Source organism: Balearica regulorum, chromosome 4 (genome assembly GCF_011004875.1).
Source record: "Balearica regulorum gibbericeps isolate bBalReg1 chromosome 4, bBalReg1.pri, whole genome shotgun sequence".
Taxonomy (NCBI): domain Eukaryota; kingdom Metazoa; phylum Chordata; class Aves; order Gruiformes; family Gruidae; genus Balearica; species Balearica regulorum.
In genome coordinates this window covers 72,676,741-72,703,165 of record NC_046187.1, presented here as the reverse complement: position 1 = coordinate 72,703,165, position 26,425 = coordinate 72,676,741, and the positions used below count along the sequence as shown (strand labels likewise).

General features: G+C 36.9%; 1 protein-coding gene across 6 annotated transcripts in view; it reads right to left on the bottom strand.

Moving 5' to 3' along the window:
- The window catches only part of ZFYVE28 (zinc finger FYVE-type containing 28), a 157,231-nt gene that overhangs the window by 29,779 nt on the left and 101,027 nt on the right, over positions 1–26,425 (bottom strand). For 2 of the 6 annotated variants that reach the window (XM_075752661.1, XM_075752662.1), the window contains exons 5-9: positions 26,265–26,354; positions 24,279–24,368; positions 20,980–21,081; positions 12,867–14,228; positions 3,116–3,220 (exon numbers count right to left, since the gene is read on the bottom strand). In XM_075752661.1, the coding sequence (XP_075608776.1) occupies positions 3,116–3,220; positions 12,867–14,228; positions 20,980–21,081; positions 24,279–24,368; positions 26,265–26,354 (1,749 nt within the window). Of the gene's footprint in view, positions 1–3,115; positions 3,221–7,754; positions 8,234–12,866; positions 14,229–20,979; positions 21,082–24,278; positions 24,369–26,264; positions 26,355–26,425 lie in introns of those variants that run through there. The other 4 variants (XM_075752663.1, XM_075752664.1, XM_075752665.1 and 1 more) reach the window with 3 other exon arrangements.

Below are 26,425 nucleotides of genomic sequence, written 5' to 3'. Positions count from 1 at the left end.
GAAAAACTGGATGGATTGTTTCCTGGAGCTAATATAACCAATGGATCAATTGCCACTTCCCTGCTGTAGTTATAAACATCTCATTTTCACTCAAGTCAGCAGAATTATTCCACAGTCACACTGATGTAACAAAAAAATTCTGCATTCTCTTCTGAGTCTGCATGAAAGCACAATTTCTCTAAAATCTTCTGAAATACATGGAATACACTTAATCTTTGCTGAGAAAGTTGACTACTGATCAATCTAAAGTCTAGATACCGCTTAACGAACAAGCATCTTCCAAACTGGGCTAAACATTTAAGTTCTTGACCATCAGACCTCTGAGGCTAGGAGGAGGAACCTTTTGCACAGATCGGGTACCAATGAATTAATCAAACTTTCCTTAGCAAAACCATTTGAGAAGCCCTCTGTACCTTTTTTCCAATGTTCTAGAAATATCGATGAAGGTTTTAAAGTGTTTGTCAAATTACTGTGTGAGCACAGTCAGTAATCAAGTATGCAATCATAGTTCTGATTTAAGACTAAAAATCTTTGGCCCAGATGCATTTCAACAAATTACACGCTTAACCAAGGTTTCCACTTTTCTCCATTGACTGAACAGGGAACCTACAGCAGCAAACCTAATTTAGGTGTATCAGTTTGGTGCCTAAAATTAGGTGGGATGAATATAGCTCAAAAAAATTACACAGCACTGGTTGATGATGGAAAAAGCCTAAGGCAGGAAATCACAGGCTGATTTGAAGCAGCCTCTTAACAGGTCCCAAATGATTCCTACAGTCCTATCAGCTTTTTCCTCCCAATAAAAACCAAAAGGGCAAACAACAGCCTGTGGGTGCTTTGGGATCCAAGCAGCGGGAATTTTCTCCCTGGTTCTCCATTTGAAAAACAATATAGAATTCCATCTTCATTGTTTCAAATCCATTCAGTCTGTGCAATTTAATACACTAGTAGTTCATTCAAGACTGTGCTATTCCAGTTAAGCTGGTTTTGCTACCAGAGCAGAATTGTTTGAAGGCACTTGGGTATTTCCAAAACACACCACAATCTGACAACACGACTTTCAGCCTCAGTATTGGTTATCCAACAGCATAAAGGGATTGTTTATGATTCACAGGAGGTTGAAAGGCCAAATAAATGCATTTCAAGAATTCTACATTTAGATAATTATTTTTTTCAGATAAAATTGCAAATTTAAACTTCTAATTGCTGTTAAGTGAAAACAGCAAGACATTAAGTACATTAAAATGGCATATTTCAGATGAAAAAAAAGAAACCATTAAAAAAATTTAGGTATTATTTTGGATAGGCACATGACATCAGGGAGAACTTAGTTATTTCAGAAAATAACATTTTGTAGAGATTGCCTCTGCGAGGATCATGCTTGTTGTAGTAAACAAATGCTACAACTTTAGAGAAGTTGTTTAATAGCCAAATAAAACTCATTAGCTAATACAAGATAAAAGAACAGGGGAGCCCCTGAAAAATAACATAATACAAATAGATGTACTAAATATTACATTTTGAAGCAACACAGATCTAGGAACATACTACTGTGAAACAGACTTCTGAGGGGTTTTTTTCCCTTTATTTTATTAAATTAAGTTGTTAAAGGGAGTTTAAACTTTTTTTAAACTAAGTATTTCAAAAGGGGAAATTCATAGTAGTATATTCAAGCAGGCACTTAGCTTTTCTTTTTTAATTGGACCGTAAACTACAATAGCTAGATCTCTAGTAATATCTATCAGAGAAAAATAGGTGACTTGGATTTCTTGCATGACACCCAGGGATGATACAACGCTATAGGTCAGTGGCCAAGAGCACAAATGCAGATGTACAAATACTGCTTTAGAAAACAAACTGCAAGCAAAACAAAATTTGAAAAAAGGGAAAAGACAGATCTGATTTACCTAAGCATCAGTATAGCGGCAACTACAATAATAACATACAAAGGCAGTACAACAAGGCCTTGAAAAGGGGTGGTGCAACTAATGAAGACCTTATTCTCACTGCTCCACTTATTCCTCAGGAATAACTCAGGTTACTTCTGTTGTCCGTTCAGACAGCCCTGTGTGAAGCAGTCTGATGTATACAGTATTCAGAAGAGGGCAACTGTCACATGCAGGTAAATTGGGTTTTGTTTGAAAAACAGTTGAAAGGAAATGTATTTCGAAATTAAAATAATGAAAAACAATTTTATTTGCATCTTTATGCCCTTATTTTGAAAATATGAAACAAAAAATTGAACCTGAAGATGGGCACATTCTAAAAAAAATAAAATTATTATATGTACTATTTCCTCTATCACTATTAGAAAAGACATTTTTACCCCTCTTTCTATCCCCAAACCTAGACAAAATTTAGAATTCCTTAAGTTCAGCTGAGCACTGGGTAGAGATACATACATGAAAAAGGGAGGACAAGAAGCAGTGGAAGATGATCTTCCTCGACTGAAATAGTGTTATTTTAATCTGCCTGTACCAGAGTAAAAACATTACCACATACAATGTATGCAATACATTGCACACATTACGCACACACTGAAACAAGCAAAGAACTCATATTTCTGCCTTAGTTACATTTTTCTGCCCTAAACTTTATTCCTCTATTGTTCTCATTAAATGCTCTGAACAAAGGCAAAACTCTCATGCAGTTTCAGAAGATGAGAATATAAATTAATATTCTTACCAATTTTGGCCAACACCACTGTGGAAGTTAAATTATTAACTGGAATGTTTCCCTCATTTTACTAGCTGAAACAAAATGGAAAAAACCCTACGTTTTCTAGAAAACCAAGACCTCGATAAGACAAATATTTGGTACTTTTCAAGCTAAAACCTGAAGTCTCTCAAGAAATACTATATGGGCAAATGAAATGGCAATCATAGACATACATAATTCATTGCTGTATGCATTAAAACTTTTCTGGAAATAGCTGCCTCTCAATTGCCACAGCACTGAAGAAAACTGCTAGGAAAAAAAAAAAAAAGCACCTGCTGTTCCAAAGGAAGAATACTCAGAAGTGTTGCTGTCACTTGATTGTTAATTCAATGAAAATTTTTAACCAAGCATTACCCAATACCATTTGTCAAATCTGACTGCGAAGTGATGTTATTACCTCAGAGCGTATATGCTGGAGAGACTACATGTAGTGACAGAAACACTCTCATAGTCACTGCTGGAGATGGAGCTGAGGGGGGAATCACGTAAGCCATCCTGAGAACTGAAAAAACATACGGAAACAAAATGAACTGCTGAAGCGAACAAAGGTAAAAAAACAGAGCACTGTGATAACTCATGGCTTGTCACGGCTTATACATAAATAAGAGTAAACTGGCAGTCATATTTTTGCTCTTCAGAAAATGATACAAACTTATTCTGTTTTCTCCCTAAAAGGACAGACAATTTGGCAAAGTCAGGGGCACACATTTTATAAAAAACTTCAATTTAATTCACGTCATACAGTTAAAACATTCAGGAAAGAACCAAGGCTCTTACATTTTCATAGGGTGTAGAGGGAATAGCGTGCCCATGCTGCTGAAGCATGGTTTAACCTTATAATGAAGACATAACAAAAGGGAAAGTTCATAAAGTCACCGTGTGTTCCAGGCCAAGACACCCTGAACAATAAATGTCAAGGACTTCTGAAGTATGGTGACAAGTTTGATCTACGTTTCCTTCCAGTGTGAAGGAAAAAGTCTGTGTGAGAGCAGAAAGCTGACTCTTCAGTGAAGGAGATGCAGATAATACACCTACCCCTAAATTTGCTCAGCTCCTATAACTGTCGTATATGTACCTCAAATTTTGTGCTGTACACCAACAGGTGAGCAGGAAGAAGTCCCACGGCAAACCACTGACACGTCCTTAGAGGAAATCCACTAGCTACTAAGTAAAAGGATATGAATAATTTAAATGAATGGTACACAACTTCTCTCTGGCATCCCTGGGCTAATGAAAAACCTTTAAATAACACATCGGTTTAGATCATCATATTATCAACATAAACTAGAAGATTAAATATAGTTTCATAAGCACTACAGAACTATCTTAAAGACCATTTTTTTTATTTCAGTAACAATTTACTGCTCAGGTACTGGAAATTCCACAAGCTAGAAAAAAAATAAATTATACTAGATAAGAAAATATGTGATCTAGAGCAAAGGTATCAAAGTTGTATTAGCTCTAGGCAGTACCGAACAACCATTTGAGCCTGCTGAACTCAAATGTTCAGTCAACAGAAATCTTTGGACAACACAGAGAAACCTAAGAAAAATCTTCAGTTAAAAGACATGTAATTATATAGGTCAGGATTATTTTACCTTACTTCTCCACAATTACTAGCAAATTCTTTTTATGTTCTTTTGATTTGTAGGCGTATGCGGGGTATATATTCAAACCAGCTACGTTTCAAATTCTTTTCTTCCACGAAATTTACTATTGTAGCTATTTTTGCAGCTAGAAGTCTGGAAGAATGCTTAAAGGGAATTCTTCAAAGCAGTGTACAGAAGGTATGTGCTCTAATCCCACTGAGAAATAATAGGATTTGTTTGCATACCTCCCACTAATCTCTTGGAAAATGTACCCCTTCATGTTCCTCATTTCTGATTGGCAATTTGAAAATAAATCCCAAGTGTACTATGCTTTAGTTGAAAGAAGAGTCGTCACAACTGGAAAATAATTTTATCAGACTTGAACAAAAATCTATTTAACTTTCATCCGTCTTATATAATTTCCCTTGCTAATTCTGCTCATTATGAGGAGATATATGCATTTAAACAAAGGCTTACTCTTTTATAGCTCATCACCTTTACCCATCCAATCTGACAATATGGTCATGCTACTAAAATGTACTTTTACTATCTGTTTTATGGCAGCTAAATGATATTAAAAAGCCATTAGCATGTGATTTCACAGCATGATTGAGCAGGAGAAGCTGTCTTGCACAGATGAAATGTATTGTTCAGAATGAAGTTATCTTTGAACCGCAGAACCAGGAAGCAAGAACAATTAGCAAAGTCAGCACCTTCTTTTATTCTCTCTCACCTCCTTGCCATTTCCAAATTTCTCCTGCCAGCTGATTTGGGTAGTAACACTTCTTCTGAAAGATGTCAGGTTTGCTGTCCTTCAGTGCTTTCTGTGATGCTCTGCCTGATATATTTGAAATCCAATTCTTTTAAGAGTAGATGATATTTATTGTCAACATTGTCCCAAGTCACAAAATCAATTTCTATCCTGAGCTAACTTCGTGGACATGGATGTTTCTCTGATCAGCTTACAAGCCTCACCGCACACCTTTTCCCTATACTCCCCCCCTGCCCATTTGAATCCTCTCACCTCTAACCAGTCGCTATCAGAATAACTTTTTCTCATCAGCTCCACTATCTCACCTTTTTTTAAGCCTTGTCTTAACACCATTTGCCATTGTAAAATGCTCCATAAATTTTCTACTACTCCATCTTTTACTTGGTACACAAAGCTGGCCATGCTGAGGCATCCACTGATTTCAGGATTAGATATCCACCTGATCAGTCATCATTTGGCAACATAAACTGCCTGCGCACATTTGAAACAAACCACACTCACACAAGTTAGTTGGTTGTAGTAAAGGATGTGCAGTTTCAACAATTATTATGTGTAAACATTTTTTCCACTCCTGTATACCAATACAGATTGAATTTTTCTACCAGAAATAATATTTATTATTTACAATGTTTAGTTCTGGTTCATATTCAAGCTGTAAGTCTTCAGATAAGAAATTCTGTGTTTATTTAGTACCAAGAAATGGGATTCCAGTAATAATTTTATTTGATACCTTCTCAGTGTATACTAAATAGCCACTTTTTTCTTCTAAAAAACCTTAAAAAACCTGTCTCCTGACATACTCACTGCATTCTTTTGCAGTACACCCAGATTCAGGATACCTCTTTGTAGAATTTTCTTCTCATTAGTGTCTGCCTGAAGATTTGCTCAGCTTTTCTAAGATGCAGGTAGTTCCTGAGGTGAATTGACCTGCTTTTCCCAACTCATGATTCCTGTTATCAGCTGATGGCAGCTCGGAGTGCATGTTCATTAGCACAATTATAAGAAGAGAAGGAGGTATGTGCATATAGGCACATTCTGTAGCTGATCAGAGCTAACCCTTTCTTCCCACACCAACCCACAGGTGACATGAACGTCACCACACGTTATGCTCATTTGAAACTAACATTGTGTTGGATTAGGATTCATAGGACTGTTCAAGCTGTGTAAGGTGGCAAAAGTTTGTTTCATTTGTGAGGTCTTAAACGCCTACAGTGCTATTTTAAAAATTACATTCTAGCATGGGATAAAACCACCATCCACGCTCATCAAAATAGATTTCTTCAGCACTTCTGATAAAAATATTGAGTAAAGATTTGAGGCAGCAGAGCAAAGTGACACAGGGTGATGTGGCTGCCTCTTTACATGGAATACTGGCAGACTTAATTAACAAACCATTTACAAAAAATGGCCAACAGCTTTAAGTAACTATTCTAAGCTAAAAACAAATTGAAAGCCACTTTCATCCTGCTTTGTGTGCTCTTTTCTACTGCAATGTTTTTCCAGCCACTTACTTTTAATTAAACCTCTCCTTGGTTCAGGGGATGGTTTCTTCATGAATGTTATTATTTGAGTTACAATTACATTCCATGTTACATTAGTTAATTGGCACAGATCTTCTCTATCTTGCACTACATGAGAGCCAACTGTAAAGCCTCATATGTCAGCTATACCAAATCCACTTAAATAAGTGGCTTTTAAAACTCTGTTTTGCCTACTACACTCATTTCAGGAATATACATTGAGAGTTAATGCAGTTCACTGCTACTGCATTTGATATATGGACCTAGTAAAAGGGAAGCTGGTACAAAACACTGACACCTTTTATTTGCATGCCGAGGCTTCATAACAGCAGTCACATTACAGGTTACCACACAAAATCAGTGTTCAATAGACAAGGTCAAACACTGTCACTTTTAATTTGAGACTTGCATTGTTAAAAAGAAGAGGAAGAGGGATTGAAAAAATTCATTTATACTGAATCTGAATTGGGCCAGTTGCACAAAGAAACAGAATACCAGAAGGGGAACAGAGGAATTTCAATCAACAGTCAGGAAAAGGATTGCTTAAGGGAAGTTCTGCAGCTGAAAGGCTGATACTTTGTTCCCAATCAACTACTATTTCCTTCTTGCTGATCGGAAGTTGTCTTACTTCTGAATAGCTGGTTAAAAGAATAATCAATACAAGGCACTAAGCTGACATGGTTTTGTTTATGTGAACATGCACAGCTCTCCATTAATTATTATGGAAAAGGCAACTTTATCATGTAAAGACACACACAATTTTCTTAAGTCTTATTGTGATGAGAGTATTACAGGGAAAGCATGAATTTAAGGCATTTAATCAGGTTAATTTGCATTGCAGTATCAATCCAGTTTTGATAAAAGAGCACTTATAGAATCAAATGCTATAATCCAAAAGACAAGCTAGAAAGGTAATTTTCATGGGCTTGTTTTTGGTTTTTTGTTGCTTGGTTGTTTTTTTTAAATGTAAATGCTAGCCATCCCCAAAATACAAATGCTTCTTTTCCATGCATTTATAAAGGTGGAATGACTTATCTTAAAGTTGCTGTACTGAAATTGTGCACAGATGTCACATGTTGCTAAGCAGTGAATAAAATAAAATACAGGCAGAAAAATCAAAATTAGAAACCAACTGTATAAAACAGGTGTTCATCTTTGTAAAAAGTCATTCTAATATGCTGAGGAAATGAAATTTTAAATATATTACAATATAGACAATTTCAGACTACAGAATTGCAACAATAAGAAATGGGACAACTTGAATACCAAGCGGAGAAGATTAAATTATTCATCTTATTCTAGAATTGCAATACAGATCAGCAAACAGCAAAACGTGGTTTTCAAAGGATGCCTCATTCCTCCTCTTTACACTGCAAAAGCATATGGCAAAATATTCTATTTTCTAAGCCCCCACAAATAAACGTGAACAGCGCCAGCATCTAACAGCCGATGGACACAGCTAGAGCTTGCAGAAAGTGTGAAGATGGTAAGTTCTCAGTACCAGTTTCAGCTCTTTTTGCCAATTCTCAGGTGCACTGTAAAAGGCTTCCTCAAGAGTACACTCACCATATATATCAAGGAAAATAGCAACAACAACAACAAAAGAAGTATAATTTAAGCTAGACATAATAAACCTGCAGCAGAAAAGAGAGAAACTACACTTAAGAATCCTTTCTTCTATCAGAGCTATTTTAATGACAGTATGTAGGTAAACAAACATGCAACAGAACCAGGTATTTCAGACTAAGACATGAAAACACTAGCATTGCGTGAAAATATGAAACAAGCTGCCAAACTGCATAAAACATGTAGAATTAGCAGTTTCACAAGGACTCTTCAACTCTGGAAGGAATAGAAAGCCAAGTATTTCCAAAACACCAAAAAAACCCCACGATCTTCACTCTCTGTAATTTTCTTTCCCCTTAGAAGCAGGCAGAATATGACCGAATGAGCATTTTAAAGATCTGTATTACTTCCTTCCAGTGGAAAAAGAAGGAATACTAGATACAGGTCTACAGCTTGGTTTTGTTGTTAACTTACGCCCTCTTTTACCCCAAACCACCAAATGCTGCTTTGTCATACTTTTATCATCTTCCCTATTATTCTTACATTATTTCCCCGCTTGAACAATTTGGTTTGCTACATGACAGCCTTTACTTATCACATTGTCCCTGTAGCAGATCAGATCCTGACTACATCTTTGCTAGTGCTTTTCTCGTCATTTGCATCTTATTAATGCTACTGCCCAAGACTCTCCGTGCCCTTTGTGTTTTATGTCTTCAAGGTACTTAGAAGCAAATAATGGAGCAAGACATCAAATATGACTTAAAAATCAAAGCTGTAAAGACATATCAATAGACAAATCTTAAGTAGAAGAGTATTTCATCTGATTTTTAAACTCCACTGAATATCGAGGCTAGATAGAGAAGCCTGAAATAGCACGTATTTCAGACTTACAGGATTAATTACAGTAAACCTGACTGGCTTGTTGAAATTACACCTATAAATAATGTCATATTGCATAGCTTAAGAACTGATTTACTAAAAGAAAGTTTGTGTCAAAATGTACGCATTTGACAGCTGCTTGATTCAGACAAGGGAAAGAAAATTTTCTTTTCCTAGTTGGTGACTTACAGTAACTAGAAAGTAAATACATTTATCAATTTGATGAATGAGCATATCCTGCAGCTATTCCATGTATATTAGATTGCTTATTGTTCTAGCTAATGGGTCCATCATTCTGAAAATAATCTACTGTCTCCAACGTTTCCCCTATGGTTAAGTTGGCATTGACAAGCATGTAATAGGGAGCAGTCAGAGAAGCCTAATGTGATCTTCCAATTTAAAAATACCATTGAAGAGCAGTGATTAGTCACCGCCCAGGCAGCATGAGTAAGAAAAGGTCCACAAAGTTCAGTTTTGTAACTGAATTCTCTCTTTTACTGATAACATGACTAGTGATTCAGAGGCAAGAACTATATATAGATATATGAGAAAACTAAGGATCTACACACATATAATTTTTTAATCTAGTCCTCAGTAGATCCCCAGCATTTCTGTCTCTCAGAATATACTGAAAAAGTTAATAGCGGAACATTTCCAAATAAAGGAACGACCATCTAGTAACAAAATACCTCCATCTTTGCTTCTGCAAAAGACTATTAAATAGTCCAAAGATGGACTATTTGCCAATAACAGATGTACTGTAGTCTCAATAACGAATAGAGAGAATTAGATGTAATCAAAGTAACTGTGGAAGAGGCTATGGTTAAAACAGACAAAACCCACTAACTTGTTAACAAAATATTAAAAAAATATTCACCCAAGAGTTTTAGGAGAACTCAAGAATGAGTTATCAGATGAATTATTAACGTCTCATTTAAAACCTCTGTGATGCCTCGAGTTTAAAGATGGCAATCTCTAAAAATAAAAAGGACTCCAAGGGGATTCAAACAACTCTTATTCTGTCAGCCTGATGTTTGTACCAAGGAACTTAACAGAATATATGCAAAGCTAAAATAGGTACACCATAATAGGAAGATCTGACTGGGAAGAAGTAACATGGCTTCTGCAGAGGGAACCTCTTGGGAGCTCTCTGAAGGGGTCAAGAAGCTTGTGAAGAACAGTAGGCAGCCTCTGGATTTCCATATAGGTTCTGTCAAAACACCTCAACTAAAGGCTTTTAAGAAAACTAAGGAGCAATAGCATAAGAGGAAGGGGCCCAAAATAGATAAATAATTCTTAAAATAAATAGGGAGGGGCTGTTAAACAACCATTTCTCACATGAGCGGGATGGCATTCCTTAAGTTCTGTAGGACCCTGGGGGTTTACTTTCATGTATGATCTGCAAAGATGGGGAGAGCAACGAGGTCTGAAAGGTTGCTACCAGAGCAAAATTATTCAGGGTAATAACAAGAGCAGACTGAAAAACTGCACGGGATCTTGAAGTCTGAAAAACAGATAATAAAATGGCAAGATGAGATTCAACTAGTAAACACAGGGAGAACAATTTTAGCATCAGATATAGAATGACAGCCTCTAAACTCACAAGCAGGAGCTTGGGTCTTTGGCAGACAACTTCAAAAAAACATCAGCTCACCACTTGGCAAAAAAATTCAAAGTCAAATATTGGGAGCCATTGGAAAAACAACAGAAAATAATTATGCCACTATGCGAATCCATGGTTTACTCATATCTTGAGTAAGCGTAGTTCAGATTCACTTAATGCCAAGAGAATCATAGAATCACAGAATCACAGAATGGTTTGGGTTGGAAGAAACCTCAAAGACCATCTAGTTCCAACCCCCCTGCCATGGGCAGGGACACCCTCCACTAGACCACATTGCCTAAAGCCCCATACAACTTGGCCTTGAACACTTCCAGCGATGGGGCATCTCTGGGCAACCTGTTCCAGTGCCTCACCACCCTCACAGTAAAGAATTTCTTCCTAACATCTAATCTAAAGAGTATAATTGAAAAAGGTTTAGAGAAAGACAAAAGGTATGATCAAAGCTATGGACAACTTCTGGACAAAGAATGATCAAGTAGGCTGTGACTTTTCCAACCTGAAAAAGTAACCACATAGGCAAAGTGTGACTGAGGTCTACAAAATCACAATTAGTGCAGAGAGGCCAAGCAGGATCTAGGACCTGTTCAGAGACGCTGTTAAGAACTAGGTCAAGAGTAAACAAAAGGACACAGAGGAACGTGGACCTACAGAACTGTGTAGAAGGACAATTCTCATACAAAGTTTTTACACAATATTAATGGAAGCTGGACACAAGGTTATTACATACACAAATGATGGGAGGCTGAAAAAGAAGCTTATATATATTTTGCAGACTTGTTCTCACGAATTTTACTTAATATCATACACAAGGAAAAAATTAGTAGACAAGTTGTCTGAGTTTTGTAAACAATGTATGATTTATCAGGACATTGTAAATTAACCATACAGTAATTACTCTTAACTGATATTCCACTTAAAGTGTTATGAAAGCATGAAATGTCAAAGGGATTTGTGATTTGCTTCCTAAAATGAAGCCCACTCAATTTCTGTTGTAAGGCCTTGAATATGATCATACATGCAAGCCCAAGACGGCAAATACTCAGAATAATGAGGAAGATAAAATTACCTTCTCAAAAGTTGAGTTCTGTGCATGGTAAGTTGTGTTTTACCTGTAAAGGGAATTAACTCTGGCCCAAAGAATTCTTGATTCTATTTCCAATACCAGTAAAATATTTCATAAAGCAAGTGGTATGTTATTAAACAAATGTTTATTTCTGTAGCCCTTATATTGTGGTAATGCTTCATGGTTCAAGCTACCCCCATTGCACTACCCTGAACTCTATACACATGTAACAGAGATCCTGCATCACACACACCATCTCCACAGTACTGACACAGCAAAGCACAAAGGAAGAAAACTGTCACAGAAATACAGAAAACAAGAACTTCTATTTAATTTCTTCCCTCTGCTTTATGATGTTAATACTTCATAGAACTGAGGGCATGATTCACTACAAATCAGATTATCCTTTAAGTAGTAAACAAAAATGAAGTCTGGTATCCTACTGATGTGTGTAGGATCCCTAATGTCTAATCAAAGCTGGGCTGAAACATAGCATTTTCTTTAACACAACTATTATTGCGGTGTCTCTCTTATCTAGATCCTTACTGTCATTAAATATGCAGAACCTTAATCCATGACCTCTATTTTGCTGTCAGCTTTGGCTGAAATGGTCCAGTAGGTTTAGAAGCTACTTCTGCACTTTATTAGGCTCCTTCAGCACACAGAAATTCAAATACACTCATGCCCACAGGCAACATATCAGATCAACCCTGTTCCCTCAAATGAAGCTAAGGTGAGATGTGCTCAGATCCCAATTTAATCCTGTGTACTGATGCAGGAGTCAACTTTTTAGTATCTGCCAGACACACTTTTCCTGCAAAACAGCAGAGTACAACAGAGGTAATGACCCAGGTAATGTTTAGCAGCAATGCACCCTTTGTTACATTAAACTGGTAAGATTAGATTTCAATGATATAGAGACATTGTATGATTAAAATTCAGGTGTACTCCAAATGTTTTCCAAAAAAGGTGATGAAGTCCAACAAAGCTACTTTCATTTAAAAAATGTATATTGAAAAATTCTTTAATCCTGGAAAACACTGTTTTAAAATCAACATTAATTATACACCAACCACTAAAGTTATAGGAATTGATTTTCATGCATGTTACTACCAAAACATCAAGTTGCTCTTACCTTGAACTAGATCTTGACTTTACATCTTCCTTTGCTGTCCTTTCACCACCAGCATCTTCATTGTTGTCCTGTTTTTTCTCACATAGTTGTTTTCTTTTCTCCCACTTCTGCTGATTTGAGATGCTTTCTGCTTCTCCTTGCGAGTCATTTTCTGCTCCTACCTGTGAACCTGAGGAATGTGCCAGGCACTTAGAGGAGAATGGCAGTTTTTGCTCTTCTCTGCCAAAGTCTCTTTCTGCTAACAAAGCAGAAGTTTCAGGTTTTAATGTTTCCTGTGCAGGGACTGAATTGTCCAAGTTATCTACATGGTCTATTTCCTTAGACTTTACTAACGTGTATGAAGCATTTACAACACCTCCTGCAGAATGTTTAGTCTTTAAACCTTCAACACTGTCCTCCCTGCTGTCTTCACAGCTGCCACAACACACACAGGAATTAATTAGACAGTTTGTGGCAGCTATACTCAGTTTATGGGATTCATCTTCCTCCTCATTTGCTAATGGATTAGTAGACCCAGGAACACAACTAATAGCTGCTTCTGGAGTTGTTACTGGGGATTCTGAACTAGAGGGAGATTTAGGATTGAATATTACAGTAGCAGATATTTTCATTCCCCCTGTCCTGTGAGCTATCACTTCTGCCATTTCCGCATCATCAGCGTATGCATCCCAGCCATTGAGGTATAACTGTGAGTCCGGACCTTCTAGACAGCTGCATGAATTCTGAACTGAGATGCCAGACATCTGTTTGCTATCTTCAATATTGTTATTATTGCTTAAGTCACTTTCAGCATCTTTTAAAAGCAAAGTTTCCTCTGTCTGATGGCCATTCTCGTACAGCAAAGCGTCTCTGTATTGCAGGTTCTGTTTTGAATCGTGGCAAGGGTTATTCACCCAAGCAAAAGTATCACTTACTGAATCCAACCCAGCAAGAGCTTCTCCTGCTCCATCTAGGTCATCCATAAAAAACACTCTGTCCTCTTCATCAGTTAAATTGTCAAGATGGTGCCTTGTTGGTGAAGCTTCTGTGCTAGAACTATTTCTTAGGGTAGGTCTGTGAGCTGGAGACTGACAGATGCTTGGAGGGGAAAGCAGAGACGACATTTCATCTCCGACTCTGTGTACCATCCTATTCAGCTGTTCCAGCTCCTGTTCATCATACTGCATAGAACAAGCCAGCTCAGCCTCTGTGTTTTCAGCTTTTGCTGAAAGCTCCTTAGCAGGCAAAGTTGCAGTTATGCCCGGTGCAATGACAGAGGGTACTTCAGGATCCGCTCTGACAGGAAAATCCACATCTTGAGAGATGCAGAGGTTACGTTCCAGTGTGTGCAGTTCATCCTCAGTTAACGTCTGAAGTAGATCCCTGAAAATGAAGGAATACGCACATCATTCGGCATTTACAGTCATAGGAGGCATCGATGTTACAGATTTTAGAAAAGCTTTTACTGTTAGTACAGAAATCCAGAACTTGGAGGCACAGAGTACTTTTAGCTGTGTAATGCAAGGTGCATTTGGCATTCATATTCAGAAGATATGATTGCTGATGCCTGAATTTGAGATTACTCGTGCAAATTCAGGGTACCAAATTATTTACATCTTTGCAGGAAGCCACAAGATAAATCAAAGACACCCATAAATTGATCTTTCCCTCTCCCCACCTACTTATAGTAAAAGTGTTACCCACAATTAGATATGTTTTGTCATTTTAATTTTTTAATTCACAAATTTAACTTTGAGTAACAAACCAATTTGTCATCCTTCATACTAGGTTCTGAAAATTTTTCTGCAAGAGGGTACCAGAGAAGTTTCACACCATGATATTGTCAGATAAATAAAATTCATTAAAAATAGTAATATCACTTATGCAACACTGATGTCTTAGAAGCCTGTTCACTGAAACAGGGATTGGAAGTCGGTGCTCTCCTGCCTCAAACACATAACTCAGTCATTAGGGGGCTAAGCCTCTGCATAATGTTAAGAATCAGGCAGGCCTGAAAACAAATGTTTAGGTATTTACTAAACTATGTTTTCTAGAGACATGCAGCATCCCCAATCTTATCAATTACCCTCAGTATTGCAATTTAGGACTATGAGCACCTAAAAACAAAGTGTTATTTGAGGCTGCTATGCTTAAGTGCTTTATAACTTCAAAACAAATCCATAGACACAGCAGCACTTGATTTTAAGTCTGAATTTGATTTTACTGTGCTTCTCAATTAGAAACTACATATAAAAATACCCTCTGTCAAGAGCTGCTGTCAACATTTTCAGAGACCAGCAAGTATATTTTAGTATAAATGAATGGATGGAAAAGCAAGATTTTCTGCTTAAACAGAGGCTAGGATTCCGTTATTCCTCATGTGTTTAGAAATCATTGGCTAGCATTGTATGACATACAGCTGGCATAACCACATTAACAAGAACAACAATAATAATAAAATGCACATCTTAAAAGAATTCCCTTAAAGAAGTAACTTCAGTCTAGAGGACCAAAAAAAAATGCCAAAAACATTCAACACATCTCTCATCTTGATTTCCAGTCAATGGTTTGCATTCTTAACTTGTTAACTCAAAGACCAAATATTTTTCCAAGTACTATTACTAAAAGATCAAATTGCCCAAAAAATACATCACTGGTATCTGACTTGTCTATCAGCTACCCTACAATTGCCTACAAAAGAAGGCAACAGTTTACATAAGTATACTTAAGTCAGAATAAGTATAGAATATACATTTTTATGGTTATATACATTCCATACAATTAACATCTTTATTTAAAAAAAAATCATGCTTTTATAGAAGAGTTATATGACTGAAAAAAATTCTAAGCTTACAGAAGTAGCTTATAAGAACAACTGCACCATTGTATCCTCCCCTTTTCACTTGTTTCCACATTCTCTATTAGAGAAGTCAGTATTTAAATCATTCCATATGCATCTTCAACTCTGAAGTTTGACAATTTTTTCAGTCATAAATAAGTAAGAAAGGGAAATGGGCAATCTTTGTTAGAGCCACTTACCTGATAAAGCTATAGACCAGTATTGCTATTGGCACACTAGAACATTTTAAAAGACCTGTACATTCCTTTTTGTCTAAACATTATATAATGATACCATCTTGTTACTCAGATCTTTTATTTAAACAGTAATCAGTCTCTAAGAGATTAAGCATTTTAACTTACCATAAAAACAAACTGACAGAGAATGGTTTAAGGTAAACATAAAAATAGCTGTATTGTTATTATTTATTTTTGAAAGAATTGTACCAATATAATCAATAAAAACAGAATTAATGTGATTTTTGCCATGAGGCTTTGTATTATGAATTTTCAGTTTGTCAATTTTTACAGAAATGCTGTGATGTAGAATTTTATAACCAGGAACAAAGTAATGTGGTATTTTAGAAACAGTTGGGGTTTTAATTTAAAAACCCACAACAGAGTAAGCATGCAAATGCAACAGTGAAGGGTTTAAGCTTATCCCCCACCCATGCAAAGATTAAAACCATAAGATATTTCTGGGTCAGGCCAGGGTCCATAAAGTACAGAAAGCTGTCTCTGATACAGATTCTCTGAAGAGGAGCATAAGAACAGGACGAGCACACAGTGAACTCAGCCGAGTGCATCCTGCTGGCTTCCAGCAGCCTGTAGCTCGGGGATTTCCGAGCCAAGGTGGCATCCTTGTGTTCAGTAATCCTCGGTGAACTGTTCTTGCTTGAAAATCTGCATGTCGGGAACTGATCAACAGTCCACCACTTAAACATCTGCTACGCTTCTCCACACACCAGAGTCATACCCTCTTCTCAAAATACACAAGATAAGAATTAGCAATTCTACAAATATTGACTACGCTAGCAACATTCAAAGGAATTTGCTTTCCATCCAAGCTCGTTTGCATAACTGGGAATGAAATAGGCCCAGGGAAAAGCAAAGAGCAAGTGTTCTGGCTTTCAGTATCTAGTCTGGGGTTTTATTCAGCCTCCAGAGCATCACATGGCAGCACCCAGAATTCCTGGATGTCTGGGTGCCCAGAGCCGCTCTGCTTCCTTTCTGCAGGCACAGAGAGCCTGGCTGCTCAGACCTATCCGATACAGGTTTCACACATTCACGGTGAAGTAAGTGCTGGAAAGACATATTTACTTTATACTGGCTAGCTTCGTTGACTTCATGAATTCTTTGTTTCTGCCAATAACACCACCTCAAAATTTAAGAACAACTGTGTGCAGTTTTGAGCATAAGTAAATAAAGCTTGATTAAAAAAAAGAAAAGTCAGCGCAATCAGCTGACAGTCGTCTTGTCTTTTTAGGTGAGTCAGATCCATGCTGCCTCGCAGAGTTGCTATACATAATCAGTTGGATTACATGTGGTAGTCCACCAACCCTGTTATTTCAGTAGAGAAATAATCCTGCTCTAAACTCAAAGAAAATATTCTTGATTTCCCAATTCAAATACCAGAAATTTTGCTATTAAGAAATTCAGCTTGTACTAAAAGAGGTTTGGACAATTATCTTCACTTCTCTGCATAAAGAAGCCCTTAGACTCCCTGGGCTGTTTCAAATACAAATTTCCTTGCAAGGTGACGAATGTTTGATCAACAGTTATGTTTTTCATACACTGTGTATTAGATTATACAGAACTCACTGCCAACATTAGAAACATGGCATGTTTTAAAGTGCCTACGTAGATATTGTGAATAAAATCAATGTCAAGCAGTGTATGGAAAGAAATGTGAAATCACTACTGAAAGTTTAAAACTAAACATCAGGCATCATTATTAAACCATAAGGTTTAATTAAACTGTAGCTAGTTCCACGGTTCATTTCCTTTCTGCTAAAGCGTCTGTAACTCATCATTGGATCCAGGCAAGTGCTGTGCTCAGATGGAAAAGAGAGTTTCTCCTGCTTTCATTATTCAGAAGCCGCAGGTAAAGAGAGGTTCTGCAATCCATCCGGACAGCAGCGGTGCGCTTCCTCCTCACAGAGGCTTTAGAAAACACTGCATTTAAAAAAGGTGCATGTTGGGGTTTCACCTGCTGGTAGTCTTTTTGGCATAGTATCACAGGAAGGCAATCTAGCCTTCAAAATACGAGGAACATTTTTCTTTCAGTAGCTACAGCCACTGGCAGAAAAACAAGGCAAGTTCTCAAGATGTACTCTGCTTGTTACAAGCAGTAGTAGAAATTTACTCTGCCTATTGCAAAACCAATAACTGTATTTTACTCTGCTGCCAATATCCAGGGTGCAGGAATTACTTCTTAAAAAGATCTGAGGCCAGATGTCCATTTAAAGACAAATTTGGCTGAACAGAGGACAGGGCCACAAAACCCCAAGTGCACTCATCTCACATTCTCCAAGCCTTCTTCATTAACCTTGCTCCTATTCTGACTAGAACTTTAAATTGTCTGTTTTTAGAGAACAGCATCGTTGTTATAGTCAGCCTGTGGTTCGGTTCACGCGCTGAACAGAGCATAAACAGCTGCCTTTATGGAGCTGCCACCACAACAACGCGACGCAGGTATGGGAATGCAATTTGCATCCTCCGGCTTCCGCAGTGCTGCACTGAGTTCAGCACGCCAAAGTCCGCAGCTCTGAGAAACCAACACTGATATATAACAGATATCACTGGTAGGCCTTTAGTGCAAGAGTTTTAAATCAACTCAAAGTTTTAAACATGGCCAGCTTGGAAAAACTAACCAGTTTTCCCTCAATCACTGTGCACACTTTAAAAGCATACGAGTCTCACAAGCCCTCCTCCATTCTTTAACACTCTGACAACAGGTATACTGTATTTGATTTCTAGTCGATGATACAGAAAGGTTTCGGTATACTTAAAATGGCATGATCCTCTGATTCTGCACCACTTCATCTGCAATCTGCTTGATTCTGCACCACCAAAATCCATGGGGATTGCCATCAATTGTAATGGCCCAGAAACAAGCACCAGGCAAGCAGAGGGCTTGGAAAAAAGGGCAGAATTAAGGAGTACTGCAAAATCCCAAGTTTGCTCACCTCTGAAAATCTCCATATAGCAGCCTCAAATGTATATGTAGTAGAAGTAGTATTTTATTGCAAGAATGTTCACTGTCACAGGCATCTAAATTAAATATCTATGCATATACCAGATGATATGCTTCGTATACTTACTAGGCAGATTACAGTAGTTTGGCAGAAATGGTCAAAATGTCATAGTTCAAAAGGAACAGAGATAACACTACTATATAATTATGCCTTGGTAGATGTATAAAGTACCAGTGCTATATCTAAAATAAAAATCAACACAAGCATCTTGCTTAGGTATTAATTAAAACATTCAAAGTCATCATTTGCTGCTCAACCTTACCAAAACCTAAACAAGAACCCTTACTGCTTGTGCTCAGAGTCTCCACAATCTCTATCTTCAAAGTTACCATCCACCAACAGGCCACCAAAAATTTTCCTAGCCAATAGATATTTTTCTCTGCTAGTTTTAATTATGTGTATCCACATAAATACAGTGCTTATCATTGCCTTTAACAGAAGGGATGGTTTAGGATAATACAGCTTTAAAATTACCTGTAATTGTACAAAACCAGCTGTATATACAGTGTTACTCCATGAGTTAAAATATTTAGTAGGCTAAAAAGTTATAGAACTTTACGGAGATATTTACTGGAATGTGATCATATTCTGCAGTAAGATGTTAGATATTCTTACAACAGACACACAACTGCAACACAAGATGCACCATGTTTTAACAAAAAACTACTTGAATCTATTTTCATGCCTTAACTATTGGTGATGGAGACCGCAGAAAGACTCCTGGAAAAAAAAAAAATGCTCGCTTTCCCTGAGGAGTAGCTCAAATCTCATTCCATCTTCCCTTACAGGTTTCTGTGAACATTCTCACTGAGTAGGAATTGCCCCCTGATGAGTTAAAAAAATATGTGATAACAAAAATTCTAGACAGCTTCGGTACTTTTAAAAGTAATTTAATTACCCTACATGAACTGCACACTTACTTGTACCTGTTATTTTCATTCAATGTATTTATCATCCAAGAATATTACTAAAGGATCTTTCTGAGCCCAGTTCTTTCAGATATTCAAATTCCTTGACATTCCTTCAATTCAGAGACTGACACAGATAAAATTTCACATTACATCTCAAGTTGCTTAAATTTTTGCTCTGATAGATACTAAGAGCACTTCACAAACTTTGTCTGCTGGACAACTGAAATCACATTTCTCAATGCTCATTTGAAAGAATAAATATGACGTAAGTCTTAAAGTATATCAGAACTTTTTCCAAAAACATACCTGAGACAGTCTTTTCCGTTTTTGAAGTTTGCACCAAAAATTGTAGTTATTGAATAAACAAGCATTTTACTAATGTGTTTTCAACCCAAGCATTAAGTTCAGAGTAACTGAAAATTAAATGGACTAAGCAATAAACTGATTTGATTGATTTTCATTTTCTGTGTTGTGAAATGTAAGGAGTAAGCAGAAAGTACAGATTATGAGAAGTATATTAGCTTTTAAATACTTTTGGCTTTAGTCAACCAGTGGAGTGCTGGTAAAAAGACCCCAACTAAGAAAAAAAATATTTTAATATCCTTTATACTAAAGTTGAGTCAAAGTCCACATCTCCAATGGTTACCATGACTGAAGCACTGTGAAAAGAGGTATACATAAAATGACCCATCCTGTAAAAAGAGATCCACAATATGAACAAACTGATAGTCACTTCTATTAGATTAAGAATTATCTGAGTATTGCATCATAACATACCGAGACAATGTAATAAGCCTAAACAGAAACATTGATGCTAATTAGAAACAGGATCTCCCAAAAATAAACTGCAACTTCAGTATTTCAGGCATCATCCAACCATAAGGAAAACCTGAAATGTAACAAAATGATATTCAGAAAAAAAAAAGAAACTATAAGTTCAGAAAACTCCTATGAAATGAAAAACTACGTTTAGTTATTTCACAGGTATATCAGGCAGATGAGAGGAAAATGCAGTTTATGGTTAACATAGCAAACAGAAACACTTTTCTAGGCATTTACGTGTTCTTTTTTAGGCCTCTGATTTTCACTTCGTAAGACAAGCAGTTAGAACTATCTTTTATTATTTACCTTATTTTTCTTAGCAGAGTGTGAAAAGGTCTGAAGAGTTCAGACATATCTTCTGGTTTATGGTCCAAGTTTAATGGTCCCTCAGAGTAGACAACAAGGCCACTGTAGTTCAAGCACATGCACAAACACACACAAAAATGAAAATTTCATTACACAGAGCAACTACTTGATAAAGAGTTAGAAAAGCAACTGTACACGAACTTTAGAACTACACTCAAGTTACATATTGTTATCTTATTTTTGTCTTATTCACCCACAGTTAGAAATAAATGCTATTTAAAGCAAGAGGAAAGAGATCCCTTCCTCTCTGTCCATCCCCCCTAAAGCATAGGAGAAAATAAAACAAGAAACTGATTATCAGGTAAATTGGGGAAAGTCCGCTGACTTGAGAGAGATTGCAAATGGCTTTTCTTTCCAGTCTCAATAATTTCTAGGTAAGATAGTTGACTCTTGAGCTCCTGTTTTTCTAAGTCTAAGACAAATACAACCTGGTACTAACATGTGGGGAAAAAGAAAACATATTTGCTAAATCACATAAGACACATTTCGATAATAGTATGCTTCTAAATCAACTCAGCACTTGCAGAAATTTCCCTGGAAAGAGGATCGGGATCCTGAAAGTCTCCATGCACTTCACTGTAGATATCTCAATAGTTCCTCCTGACTGAATCACGACTGCCCGAACCTGTCTGTGTGTTAGGGGTTAAACAAAATTCACTTTCTTCACCACTATCTGCTGCATCATATTCCTCTGTGACTGCGAGTGGATTCCACCCACACCAGGCATCACTCTGCTTAAAACTCAGAGGTTTAATCCTCTGCCCACTGCAAAAACAATGTATGATTCTCAGAGGCAAATGGATCGTGTGTTCTCATGCTCAGTTACCCCCTACCTTGGGTAACTGAGAGCTGCCTGTATTTCAAAGCTGTGTTCCTTTTCTTTCACTCAAATTACATGTTGCTTCAGAGAGTATTGTAGCTACTTTGCATTCAAATCATTCAGAGTAACGGGGACCCTCAGCTGACTAACAAGACTGTTGTGTCTTTTGCTCACTGACTGTTCGCTTGCAAGTGCTCTGCATGACTGCTGAAGGCTCTGAGACACAGCAGCAAAACTGGTATCACAAGTTTTATGAATCCCACTGAAGTATTAAAAAAAAGGACCACTTACACACTGTTTACCATCTGGGAAATAATGCTCTTCTGTTTCTAAACCCAGAGTCTGGCTCATGCCCTGGTACCAGGATAGTACCGTGGTCTCCCATCAGGCTGGAAGATGGCCATCAGAAAGTTCAGAATTGTCAAAATAACGGAGGGCCCAAGAAATTTGACAAACTCAATCAACACTGCTTTGGGGACTGGGGTTTTCAGGGCAGAAGCATGGAAAGGGAAGAAGTGCAGAGAGAAAAAAAGTTGCCTCTTTTACAAGTCACTTTTTTTTTGTGGCTTAAGACAAATTATCCTGTTACCAAGGTTACATTCCCCGCCCCCCCTACCCCAAGCTTTCGGAGCTTCAACAAGCAAGCTGCCATGAAGCGAAGTAGTTATTGCTGACTCATGTACTAATGTTCTGCCTAAAAAAAAAAAAGTTACTTCTTTGCTGAGTGTCAGCTTGAGGCTGCTCTCACCAGACTTGTAACTGATGCAGAATCACCATTCCCTTGGCAACATACAGGTACGGTTCACTTTCCATAGAGTTCAACTTGCAGAAGAAATTAAAAAAAATAGAAGAGGACTAGAGCACTGCAAAAAAAAGATTATGAAATGGCTTCTCTGTGTGTGTGTGTGTGTATATATATATATATATATATGACCTTTGAAAGAGTTCTGAATCAAAAGTTGAGTATTGTTCTACCATGGAAAGAATTAAAAATTGAAAAAAGTGTGTCTTAATATTTCCTGCTAGGTTCAAAGTTCACTGACACCTGTTAACACACTAGGCAACATACACTGTATCACGTGCATAGTAAACCAACATCTGAAAAGAAATCTTCGACAAAAATGACTCTGAAAAGTATTCTTTAAGTCTTTGCTATTAAGAGATCCAACACTTCTCCTTGCTCCAGAGCCATCCTTCTCATTAAGACACAATGGAGCAACAGCATGGCAACTTGGAGTTGCACCTGCCTTGTGCTTCTCCTTTCAGAGTCCAGATAAAAGGCTTGCATTTCTTCCAGACAACACCCTATCTGGATGGTGCAGCTTTTCTGTAGAACTTCACATGGCAGTGATTTATTTTCAAATCACCGGATACTTTGGAACAGTTAAACTTTTTTGCCCTCTGTCCTTCTTTGTAATTTGGGATTGATATGATGTGTTTTCCAGAGAGCCCTTGGTTTTCCAGTTAGTCATGATGTATTCTTCTTCATTGTGTCTTCCAGCAGCTTCAATCTGCGTTCTCACATTCCCGTTGTCTTTTGATAACCAGATTACTACTGTTATTTTTAGAATGACAGTTACAGGCAATATCCTATTTAACAGTAACAATGGGCCACAGGGATTTCCTGAGGAGAAGCATATTACACTCAGGATTTGAGGTTTCTTATTTCCCTCAATTATACTACTTATATTAGTAACTTTAAAACATTCACAATGGTAAAATATTAAAAATACGCTGGCTTTACTCCAGAGAAACTGCTGTCTTATTTAATCACAAAGACTCATTACAAAAAATGCATCTAATTTGTTCAATATTGCCAAAACTGCATGAAGCATACAACCTGTTTTAATTTAGTCATCTTGAGTGGCCAATACAGGGCACAAAACCTACATAAGGTATACAAGTTAATGCTTGTCTTGAAAAAGATTTAAGCTTAACTCAGTGGTCGCAATGTAGTTTGTCATGACAGTTCCTTTTGAACCTAGAGTCACTAAGAAAACGACTCAATTCCTACCGAAAATTTTTTGTTTTCAAAACTTATATCCTTAGGTCATATTATTTTGAGTGACACAAAATATCTGCTTTCAAGAAATTTCTGACAACGTGACATTCTATAGACTGATATTCTTAATTTTTTTGTTTCTTTCTGGAGGATGACTGATCAATTGTTTCAGGTTCCTGCCTTCTATACTTAGAGTCCCACCTTCTCTTTTCTTTTTTACCCTTCATATTCTACAGGAAACTGGTAATGATTTTAAAAAAACAAAACATAACTCTCCATTTTTGATTATTTTTTTTTAAAGTACAAGCAAACTCAGGTGAAAAAATATACCAAAGTTCTGAACAATTTTTTTAAAAATCTTCAATAAGTCTTTAAGTGAGGCAGAGTGGCGAGCAGTAAAAAAAAATTTTTACTTACCATACAATGGCTAATCGTGGAATTGTAAACATTAAAGCTGGTTCATAGTCATCTATCATATCTTGAGTGAGGTATCCAAGCCTTAAGGCTCTAAGCAGAAGAATAAAATTGTTTAGTAAGAGATCAAATTCTCAAAGAATATATTTCAATAGGAAAAAATTTGAAAAAAAATTAAGGCAAACCAAACTGATAGTATTTAACTCAAACTATTTTTGCACAATCTAAACCACTATGTAAACTGACTGCTGTAGTCACTGCTTTAAAAAAAAAAAAGAAAAAATCTTTGAACACTTAAAGCTTTTATAGCCATCCAAAACCAAAATAATTTTCATGCCATTTTCCTTTTTTATTTACTATTTCATGCCAAGCTCCAGCTTGTTACTGAAAACCGCTGGTGCTTAGAGTTTTTCAACTAAAAGAAACATTTTTAAAGTAATAGGGGAAAGTATTTGATTTCACTTTCATGTAAAACTTGCTATAATCTTCTAGGTCAACTCCCCCCTAAACTAACAAACCAAACTAAAATAACCCAGTTCTATATAGCAACTGTTATTGAAGTCTGAGGATTTAATATTTGGGGGACACTTCATTGTCCTCTAATAGCTTTTCAAATATCTTATGCCTGTTTTAGACTAAAACCCAATTTGTTTAGGCTTTTCACTTGGCTATGTTTTCCAAGTTTCTTCACAATTTCCTAATTTCCTTATAAGTTTCATAACTTCCTCAAATTTCTTCTCCAATTTGTCCATATCAGCGTGTAGAGATAACACTCAAAACTGCACACTAGTTCTGCTGAGACCCTACTGGCCTAAATCAAATAGAAATAACTTGGTTTTATTCCTTGTCAGAACTTGTCTTGCCAATACTGCTGTGTGTGGACACCAAAACGACCACAAAGCAAGCACTGCTTTGCACCAGCGGTAGACGGACTCATGGGTGTATGGCCCACTCTCATTGCCTGATCTTTCCTACAGTCCACTGCCAGGTTATCCAAAGCTGCGAGTGAGAAGCCTTTTTATTCCTCTTACTGGGCAAATACATGCATATGTAGTAGCTCTCTGACTGATCAAAGTAATTCCTCCTACTTATGACAATTTTCAGTTGTAAACCTGTCTTTTAAGATGCTTGAAATGCCTCTGATCTCAATGTCATCTACAGATTGTGGCAGCGTGCTCTGTCCTCCTTCATTCCGTAGTACAGACCACACCAGACCCAGGGTCCTGCTTCACAAGCTCTCCTAATATGACAGTAAACCCAACACTTTTGTTGGTTTGTGCGTTTTACAGTCAATTAGTCTCTACTAATTCCACACAGACTACGGTTCACTAGTTTCCTTTTGAGAAGAGTGTTGCACTGCTCAAAACCTCACTAAAGCTGGGCACCTGCTAGGCTACTCACTCTGTCACAGGACACAGGGGAAAAAGAAAAAAAGTTGTTCAACACACATTCCAAATTCAATTTTTGTTATCATCTTATACTCCTAAAAGAATTTGAACTGATGGGTTGTTTGGGGTCTTTTTAACATCATCTCTTCATACATATAGAGTCAAGCTCCAGTCCTCTAAGATTTTAAAGAGCTTTTGTAAGTTCTTTATGATAATCATTAGAGGTTCACAGGTGATTTGAATCATCTCCCCATGTATTCTTGCATGAAACATCATTAAGTCTTGATACCTTGAACAGATTTAGCTTATTTAAATGCTTAGTCTTCATTTACACATCTAAAACTAGGCATACCAACAGTATTGTTATTGTTGAATTATTAACTTTTGGGGGTTTTTTGGTCTAGAAAACAAGAAAGCATAACCTTGTGCCCGGCAAGCATGCTTACTGCTTTTTAACTTTGCACTTGGATACTTACTAGAAAAACAAAATACCTGGTGTTTTATGATGCTTCTTAAAGACTACAGTTAAAATATTTCTACAAAAGCTCAGACTGAAAATAAACACAGAAATGAAAGTCTAGTACTTAACTACAATGCTTACCTCTCCACAGTTTCACAGAAAAGTACGATTACCTCTTGCTGTACATAATATTCTTTAGGAGACTTCACAGGCACCATGGCCGACACATAACTGCAAAGATTATAAAATAAAGTACTACTGTCTTACTTTAACAAATCAGATTATAAATAAAAACAAACCTA